We start from the raw sequence: 10,406 nt of genomic DNA on the forward strand, positions 1-10,406 counted from the left end.
TTTTTAATCAGTGTTGGTTTGGTAGAAGCAGTGTTCTGTGGGAGCATAGTTTGAAACTACTTTTGAGAGTAGGGAGGTGGTTGGTCAGAGAAATAACAAATTAAGTGTATTTCTTCTTTAACCATTTCAGAGATACATTTATGTTAGCATAAGATTTGGGGGTAGGGCCTCCCTGGTGGTGCAGTGGTTGAGCGCTGGGTTGCGAAGCTGCCCGCGGCCTCTGCGGGGCCGGTTCGATCCCCGGCCACAGGAGGAGGGTCCCACATGGTCGCAGACCTCTTCTGCTGCCCGCTTCTCCCCTCAGCAGTGTACTTCGGTCCTTCTGCCTGCTCTGCTCCCCACTCTGGCTCTGGCGAGTTCTCTTACCCTCCGCGCTTCTCACTGTAAACAGTGCATGTATAAATGAACAAACAAATAAATAAATAAATAAAAATACATGCCTCTTTAAAAAAAATTTTAAAAAAATTGGGAGGTAAACAAGGCTCTACTAGACAGTACTCTTTCTCTGTTGCAGTCTTAATATTTAAGACACTACTTTTTCAATCTAAAATGTAAACTAGACTATTTTTTTTTTAATAGAGGCATGCTTTTATTTATTTGTTTGTTTGTTTGTTTGTTTTGTTTATACATGCACTGGGTACAGTCAGAAGCACGGGAGGGTGAGAGAATTCACCAGAGCCAGAGCAGGGAGCAGAGCAGGCAGAAGGACCCAAGTACACTGCTGAGGGGAGCAGCGGGCAGCAGGAGAGGTCTGCGTGCATGTGGGACCCTCCTCTGGTGGCCGGGGAGCAGCCGGGGATCGAACCGGCGCCGCAGAGGCCGCGGGCAGCTTCGCAACCCAGCGCTCAACCGCTGCGCCACCGGGGAGGCCCAAAACTAGACTATTTTAAATTGCCCTTCCTTCTTCACTCTCCATTCAATGCCAGTGATGATAATATAGTCACTACCACCATGTATGAGTGCTTACCATATGCATGATGTTCCTTATTTGCATTGTTTCACTTGGTCTAATTTAGCTTAGCTTTTGGAGTTACTTGCAAGTAATGCTCAATGGCTTTAAAAAAATAGTATATCAATCAGCAGTAAATTAGGAGGTTACTGAACCATCAAGCTGTCTTAGATTTTATTGGATCAGATATAATGCCCTGCTGTCATGCTGACCTTATTCACACTATTCTTTCAAAAAGTTATTACTTAGAGAAAAACTACTAGTTCACTTGTTTATTAACTCATTTATTCCCCCACTAAAACTGGGAAAGCATCTGTTTTGAAATAGAAAAGTCCCTAGTACTTCACAGTCCATCCTGCTTGCTCTTAGAACTGTTTACATAAAGGTCATGTTGGGAAGAGCTCGTCTCATATTCCTCTTGCAGGTTGTTACAGCAGTTTTACCGCTTGAAATACAAACAAAAACTTTGTGGTCTAATAGTTTGATAAAATTGAATATACAATGACAATGGTTGTTAAATTAACCCATTAAACTGTTTTTGGTGTAACATTGAGCCACAGTTTTCATACTGTTCATATTTGTAATATACTCCTATCAATAGCATCTGTTCTGCAGCGATTCTCCTACTGGGAGAAGTGGGATGGGAGGGAGGGAGATCTCATTAGAATCCATGTAAATCAAAGCTGATTCCACTGGCAGACATTGTGTCACTTGTTTTCCTTCTTTTCCTGATAAGGGATACTCAGGTTGCCAGAGTTGACACACCTTAAAGCAAAACTTGACTATGATTGAAGAGAGAAAGTTGAGTTTGATTAATTAGGTTCAGTTAGGAATGAATTTAAAATATGAAGGTTCCGGGCCTCCCCAGTGGCGCAGCAGTTGAGCACTGGGTTGCGAAGCTGCCCGCAGCCTCTGCAGCACTGGTTCAATCCCCGGCTGCTCCCCGGCCACCGGAGGAGGGTCCCGCATGGCGCGCAGACCTCTCCTGCCACCCGCTGCTCCCCTCAGCAGTGTACTTCGGTCCTTCTGCCTGCTCTGCTCCCCGCTGTGGCTCTGGTGAATTCTCTCACTCTCCCGCGCTTCTGGCTGTACCCAGTGCTTGTATAAATTAAAATAAATAAATAAAGCACAAATGTTTAAAAAAAATAAAATATGAAGGTTCCATTTCACTCTGTATTTATAATTAAGCAAGGTTTTAGTAGCCTTAATCTATTGTATTCTATTCAACTTATAGTGAACTTAAACTGTAAGTCTGAGAATGTGAATGTGTTTTAATGTATTTCATGAGTGAACGTCCTCTGTTGACCTTTAGAATTCAAGAATAGGCTCTTCGTTACCAGTAGCACTGTTTTTATTTCTTGTGTTACTTGCTTTAGGAATAAAAACAATATTTCATGCATGCTTTCATCCCTTTTGTTTCTAATTATTTATGACAAAAATAAATAAAATAAATGCTTTAATTCCAGATACCAATGGATCAGATAACTCTATCCCAATGGCTTATCTTACACTGGATCACCAACTACAGGTAAAAGAGTACTTTTCTCAGTCACTGTGTATGTTTTCTTTTTAAGATTTTACCTTTAAAGCTGATGATTGTTTCCTGTTTGCCATTGTATAATTATTTATTTATGCTTTTAATTCACCTTAATGCTTTAAAATAAATGATTCTTGCAGTTAAGCTAATCAAATTTCAAATTATCAAAATCATGTGCTCTTGTTCCAGCAGTGGTCTTAAAATACCCCCATATATTTGTTCAAGACTGCAAGAATAGCAGTTTTGTTGTTTAATTTTAATACAGTAAAACTCTTATAAGTTTGTTGCTACTTAAATAGATTTTTTGATACATTGTCGTGTTCATATGCTAAAGGTGTAAGTAGTACACTTCAGACTCTCATGAGTATGATAGCTATTATGTAAACATCTGTTGATTATTTTTCCTTTTTTAATTTAATTTTATGTATTTTTTTTACATCATTTTTCATTTTTGCACAATGTATGCATTTTCATCTTGGTTATAGTCCCCAGACAATTCCCACCCCCCTTGTTTTGATCCTACTTCCTTTTCCCCCACCTATATTGTGTCTCTGGTTTATAGTTGCTTGTTGATTTTGATTTTTACTTTATTATAATTAGTCTTTCTCCTGGTCCCTTATTTGTTTTATAATTTGGCAACCTAGAATGTAGAGCACTCTGGTCATGGTACGCTCTAACAACAAGTGTTAAACAGTAAATGCACTTTTCAGTTCTGAGTTAACTGACAAAAGGAACTAAGATTTTCTAGGGTGTGATTTTAGCCCTTATTTATAAAAGATCATTGCTTTAGTGCTCTAAAAATATATCACAGTCTCTATTGTAACTCTCAGCTAGATATTAAGATTTGACTTAATTATGTTTTAACATTCCTAATTTATTTCAGCCTCTTGCACCGTGCCCAAACTCCAAAGAATCTATGGCAGTATTTGAACAGCATTGTAAAATGGCACAAGAGTATATGAAAGTTCAAACAGAAATTGCATTGTTATTACAGAGAAAGTAAGTTATTTTTTATAAATAAAAAATGAAAATACCTTAGTATTTTGAGTTTCAAACATGTAGGTACAATATAGTTTGATGACATGAAAACATTGTAGTTTTTAAAATTAAACATCTTTCTAACTTGAAGATTTTATATATGTTCCTGTTTATGTTTTAAGCTTCCTTTGGCTATTTTTCATACAAAACTCAACTCTTGACTGTATCATGTAAGTAGTAAGGAAATTAAACCAGTATAAACATGTGTCTTATGTTCTCATAATTTTAAAGTTAAAGTTGTTTAGATTTACTCTTATAAAGATTTATTTCCCGGGGCCTCCCTGGTGGCGCAAGGGGTTAAGCACTGCTCTATGAAGCAATCCACAGCCTCTGCAGCACGAGTTCGATCCCCGGCTGGCTAAGGAGCTACCCACATGCCGCAGCAGACCTCCCCTGGCTCACCCGTCGCTCTCCTCAGCAGTGTATTTCAGTACATCTGCCTGTTCTGCTCCCCACTCTGTCTGGTGAATCCTCTCACCTCCCACATCTCTGGCCTGTACCCCAGTTCTTGAATGCATAAATAAATAAATCTTTTTTTAAAAAAAAAAGATTTATTTCCCTGGACATAGGTAAAATAATTTGATTTACTGATATTCAGTTGTGCTTTATCTTAGAAACATTTTTCTAGATATATTCTTCTAGATGTATATTTAGAAAGTTATAATTACTTATTAAAAGGCTTTTTTCCCTAGCTATGCATGTTTGTCTGGAGAGTTTTAGTCTCATACATGTTTTTCTGAGACTTTCAGAGATTGCCTTCCTCCCTTTTAAATAAATATAGGCCAATTTCCATACTCCTTTATTTGTGATTGTTTAAAAAATAAAATACTTCAGTTTTCTTAAGCATGGCCCTCATGAAATTCTATACCTATGAAGCTGATTTGTAGTGGTAACTAAAATGAAGTGTTGTAGGACAAAATACAGCAGCAATGAATGGTCACAGTAATATGATTCCCTCTCAATTTTAATCTAAAAAAGTGAAAATTCTTGTTTTCTGAGTAATTTGTGCAAAGTTTTCTTTGTGTACTTCAAAAGGGATTGTGGTGAGACTGTCTAGTTTTATCACAGTTTACTGATATAGTGAGTTAAATGAATTCATCTCGGTATCTTAGATAGAAAACTAAATATCTGAGCCTGCAAATCTTAGAACTAATTATGGATCTACTGGCATCTTATATATACTTTTTAGACTCTTATTTCACATAGTTAACCTATATTTCTTCCTATACAGTGAATTTGGAAAAGAAGTAAAAGCTGTGACATTAATGAACTTCAAATACTTTAAAGTAGAAATATTACTGGGAAATTATTTCAAGGGCTTTTTTATGATTCAGTTATACCTAGTAGCCTCACTTTACGAACTTATACTGACTATCCCCAAATAAAAGGGACTTAAGAAAAGTTAGTGATTTCAAAAGTTGTGCTTTGTATTGTTCTCACTATCTTAAGATAGGAAAGAGATTTAAGTCACCTTCTATTTTAATTAGCTTGCAGTGTTCTGTTAGCTACACTTTTGCAGTGTAAATGGGATTATGACTTCAGAGTTTGAATATGCATACATGAATATAGAAGAATATGAATGATAAAACTTCATATTATTTTCCTGTAGACAGTCTTCCTCTGCCAACCTTTCTCTCCCTTCCTACACAAAAGGGATACTAAATAAAATTTTCTGAAACTTTTATTATGCCACTTTATCTATTTTTATTAGTTCAGTTACTTATTAAAAGGATTATGCTATTTCTATGATTATAACAGAGAAATGGATCATAGTGTCCATTCCACCCCATAATTATATTTTAGTAACATACATACAATGCCTAATGACAAACCCAGTATAAAGTTATAATTATTTTCATCATCAACTAATAAGTTATGAATTCTTCCATCCTGTTTAATATTTTGTTGTGTGGTGTTTGTTTTTAGACAAGAACTAGTTGCAGAACTGGACCAGGATGAAAAGGACCAGCAAAATACATCTCGTCTGGTACAGGAACATAAAAAGCTTTTAGATGAAAACAAAAGCCTTTCTACTTACTACCAGCAATGCAAAAAGCAACTAGAGGTCATCAGAAGTCAGCAACAAAAACGACAAGGCACTTCATGATTCTCTGGGACTGATAAATTTTAAAATATGCAGACTTTTTTTTTTTTTTTAAAGGAAGAAACACCCTTATAATGACAATTCATGCGTGTTAGCTTTTTGGCGTGTTCTGAATGCCAACTGCCTATATTTGCTGCATTTGTTTCATCATTTCTTTTGCTGCATTTGTTTCATCATTTATTTTCCTTTCCTCATCATGGATATGCAATTCAACTGTCTCCTTGTATAACATGGGAGCATCTGTGACTTGAATAAGCAGCAGTTTTCAACTTCAAATCAGATGCAGTGAACTATGGCTATATATGCATGCTTATTGTGTGAAGGCTAGCCTAACAAGAACAGGGGGTATCAAACTCGCTGCTATGTGCAAACATTGCCTGTTTTTGAGGTAGAACCTCAAGTATGATTTTGTTCTTGTATCTCATCTCAAAAAACCTAATTTTTTCCCCAAAAGATATATACCAAGTAAAGACAGGGTATTATAAATCTAGAATAATTGGTGGTACATTATAGAATTGCAGAACTTGTAGGAATAATTCAGAGTGAGGGCTTTGATGCCAGCATCCTTGGATCAGTACTGAACTTGGTTCCATCCATAAAATATTTAAAGGTAAGTGGTGGCTGCTGTATTTAATAAAAGCATACTTCATTGATTAAAATTTGACTATGATACAATGAACAAAATGAAAACTTTTTTTTAAGGTATAAAGATTTTTAATTCTGTGATTGTGTGTATGTGTGTTGAAACTGTAAAGCTTTTATGACTCTAATATTAATATCTCTTAAATGAAATTAAAAGGTAAATGAACTTGATCCAGTTTAAATGATCATTCCTTCCTGCAGTGATTATTGAATTGTTTTATCCTGTATTTGAAAACCTGAAAAGAAAGAATGGAATATAGAAATAATTATCCTGGCAAAAAGACTTAGAGATCTTTTTATGATACAAAAAAATCTATAAAAAACCCAGCACATCAGGAAAAGTTAATAAGGAAATTTAAAAAGTAAATATAAATTCATCAAGTATCCTATTTATTGATATTAGAATAATTGTTTTTCCTTGCAAGCCCTAGATGCCTGCTGCCTTTCAACACTTTTAAGGGAATTTCAACACTTACAAAGAGAAAATTTATATTGTTAACAGTAACTTTGCTACCAACTTTGAAAATAAAAGTAAAATAAAATTTCATTGAAGTAATAGACTATATATAAGCTCTATTTTTTCAGTTGGTATTAAATCAATTTTGATACCAGTACAAGGCATCTTTTAAATAAAGATGTCATCAACCTCATTTTTATAGCAATGTTTTGTGAAAAGGAAATTAAAAATGAAAGTGTAATTGCTATGATTATTAGAATTATATCATGACTATATTGTAGTTTTGCTTTATTTCAGATTAGTTGATCTAAGAAGTTATCAAAACTATTCTTAAAAATGCTAAAGCAAGTAATTTTCTTCCATTATTTTTTCCTCCTCCTCCCAGAGTTTATAATGTATTTCTGTGTATACAAGCAATAAAGGTAAAGAACAGTTTGTACTAAACTGTGTCATTTTTAGCTTCTTTAAAATCTTTTATTAAAAATGTCCTTATCACTTCATTTAAAAAAAGGGAGAGTTATTCCCAAGCAAATTGATTTCATAGCTGAAAATGATGTTTGGTTCAATGTATTAATAGTAAAATAAAATTGACACAGAAAGTATCTGCAGATTAACAAAGCGCTTATTAACTCATTCGTGGCATTGCTTGTCAGTAAACCTGGCACTCCATCAAAAGGGACCTAGTCAGTGGTTAGATACTTTCCTAATTATCTCAGCATGAGATAGCCAAGCGTGGATGCTACAGCTTGACTTTTCCATTAGGATTTAGCATTATAGGTTTTAGATTTTATTTCTAGTCATTAATGTATTTTTACTATGTCATTATATACTTTAGAGAAATTATTGTTTTTATTACATGCAATCATGTCATAAAAATATCTGAAGAGTTAGATAGAAGAAAAGAGTTTCACGGTACCAAATGCAAAGAAAAGGCTGCTGACCAGTTGCTTGTTTGTTTACACTAAGTTCCTTCAAATTTTCAATACTAGTGTCCTGAACATTGAGTGCAGTTCAGCCTTACTTAGTATTCAAACAGTTGCTTGACCAAGCTCATGCTTTTAAAATCCTGATTATCCTTGATGATAGAATAGGATAGCAAGGATGAGCAAAATTCACAAACAGCGTCTTCAGTGTCCTCACCAATCAAACCTTCAAAGAGAGATGTTATCAAGGAGCCATATTTTTTTGTATTCATTTTGCCTTTGCCATTTATTCTAACCCTCTCTTGTTTAGTGGAAATAGCAAACACACAAGCAAGTTGGTAAAAAAGCCCCTGTCTAAGAAATTCACATACAATCCCTGAAAAAACCCTCATTGCATTTTATTCTTGCCTCCAGGGAAAGAAAACAAAGCTTTTATCTAATCTAGAGAAAAATACCCTCAGCATTAAAAATAGCTTTTTTGAATCAAATAAAAAATAAGAATATTAACCTAATAGCAACACAGTATATTGAAGAGATTTGTTTAAAAGCTGTTTACAAATGTTTGACTATTTTTGCTGAAGTATTACAAAGTATTGAATGTCTCTTTTTCTTCAAGTTTCTCTTATGTTCCTAGTTTTCCTCCTGCCTGTAGCCAGAGATCACAGGGCCTTCCCTGTGAAACTTTTTCTGTAAGTGTATGTGGTTTTAAGCAGTCAGCTCCTCTCTTTCAAATGGTAGTTCTACTCTGTCATTCAGAATATTTTATGTAAAATGATGTAATGCAGAAATCTTTATGCATACTGTATAACTGAAGGAAGCTTTTTAGATTTATTTTTGTTTGTAATAAAATTTAGATTGTTATTCTAAACTTGTTCATAAAAATGGTGATTTAAATCAAGAAATTATTTATAAGGTGTTCTCCAGAACTATTTACCGTACACAAAATGCAATAGAAACTTAAAGGTAGTATTCTTACATGAGGTGACACTACTGTAACATGATCATGATTTTTGGATGAGTGGGTGACTCGTCCAAACACATATATAACAGCCATATAACACATCATCTAACACAGCTATATAACACGGCATCTCCAGTTTTTTGTTAAATGAGTGCTCTTCAGTGAATCCCAATTTGTATGAAATAGAACATGGTATACATGTTCTCTCAATAGAAAATGATTTTTTATAGTATCTATAAGTTACATTAAGTAATTCATTCCTTTATCAACCCACCCAATGTACACTTAGACACACAAACTTTCTTAGAAACTCTCTATCATAGTGAATCCCTCCATTGACTCACTTCTTAAACAAATATTTATTGAACACCCATTTTAAACTAAACTGCTGTAACTGATACCAAGTCACATGTCCATTTCAGTCACATGGAAGTTACCTGGTATGCCCATTTCTCATGTGGGAAAATAGACTCCTAAAGGTTAAATCTTGTCCCTGAGCTTGCTTTTGCATCACCTTTTTTAAATGGGATCTCATGCCTGTGATCTGAAGAACAGCTATGAAAATTTTTTTAACTGAATGGCAAAGAAAGGGGAACATGGGGTTTCTTCAAGCTTGCAGGCACAGGGGCTTTGTCACCACCATGGAGTGCACAGCAATGAAGTACCATGTACCTTACATACTAATCTGTGTACTAAACTGCCTTGTCACACAGTCGTTACAATATTCACTGAGTCCCAAGGTCCTTCGGTTTTCACATTCATTTATACAATAGATTAGGTGTCTTCATTCTTCCACCCTCTTCACCTGAAAGACATTCCAAAAATAGAAATAATGATATAGTTAAGTCTTGGTCTAGTAAAATGACTTGTTCACTCTCCAGGAAACTGAGGCCTAACCTGAGGGCTTTTTATTTTCCATTTTGGTTTTTTTGTGTGTTCTTTTTGTTCATTTTTGCTTTGGGAAAGGTCTTCTTTGTTTTTGATTGGAGTACAATTTTATATAATAATGTGCACCATTTAAAGTATACAGTTTGAGTTTAGACTTAGGTATTCATGTGTGAAACCTTCCAACAGCCAAGACAGTGAACATTTCATCCCCCTCCAACATTTTCTGAGGCTTTTATACTCACCCCTCCCTTCATTCCAGGCTCAGACACTGATCTTTTGTCTAACAGTGTAGATTAGTGTTTGTTTTCTAGACTTTCACATAAAGGATATTAAACAATATGTACTTTTCTTTTTAAGCTTTTTTCCCCTCTGGACTAGGTCTTTTAATTCCTTAGGAAATTTTAATTAAACCATTATCAGTGATACTTGAAAACCTTTTGTGTCCCTCTCTAGGGAAAACAGGTTTTCAGAAGCTGTAGATGTGTTCAGTATGGCCTGCTTGATTGTGCAGTGTTATCATCTGAAGCATTTAATTTTGTTTTTACAAAATCCCTTGTTTGTTTAAGTATATTTTTATCTGTAAGACTTTTGGTGTTAGAAATGTGAATGGACATGACAAGTTACTTATTAATAAGCCTGTGTAGTTTTTGGCAAATACAGTTAATTAGAATAATTTGCAAAATCAAGCTTTCTGTTTTTCATTTCTTTTTAGATTAAGTTGCTTTTTGCTTGTTCAAAAATACAAGATCAGATTGAGTATTACACCACAGAATAATATGCGAAATAATATAATTATAGTAGACATCTTCAAAAATATTTAACATGGTGTTTCATAAGATGTTGTCCATGGTTCAACCTGGTAAGGCAGTGCTTGTAGAAGTGAGATTGCTGTAGCAGGTACACTGTT

At 34.7% G+C, this 10,406-nt stretch overlaps 1 protein-coding gene across 4 annotated transcripts in view; it reads left to right on the forward strand.

Moving 5' to 3' along the window:
* The window catches only part of MAP3K7 (mitogen-activated protein kinase kinase kinase 7), a gene marked incomplete at both ends in the record, with an annotated part of 56,076 nt that extends 50,445 nt beyond the window's left edge, over positions 1-5,631 (forward strand). For 2 of the 4 annotated variants that reach the window (XM_084227903.1, XM_084227904.1), the window contains 3 exons: positions 2,416-2,477; positions 3,370-3,485; positions 5,451-5,631. In XM_084227903.1, coding sequence (XP_084084029.1) covers positions 2,416-2,477; positions 3,370-3,485; positions 5,451-5,631 — 359 coding nt within the window. The remainder of the gene's footprint in view (positions 1-2,415; positions 2,478-3,369; positions 3,486-5,450) is intronic. The other 2 variants (XM_084227905.1, XM_084227906.1) reach the window with 1 other exon arrangement.
* Positions 5,632-10,406: the final 4,775 nt, after the last annotated feature.

Source organism: Talpa europaea (genome assembly GCF_964194135.1).
Source record: "Talpa europaea genome assembly, chromosome: 2".
NCBI lineage: Eukaryota > Metazoa > Chordata > Mammalia > Eulipotyphla > Talpidae > Talpa > Talpa europaea.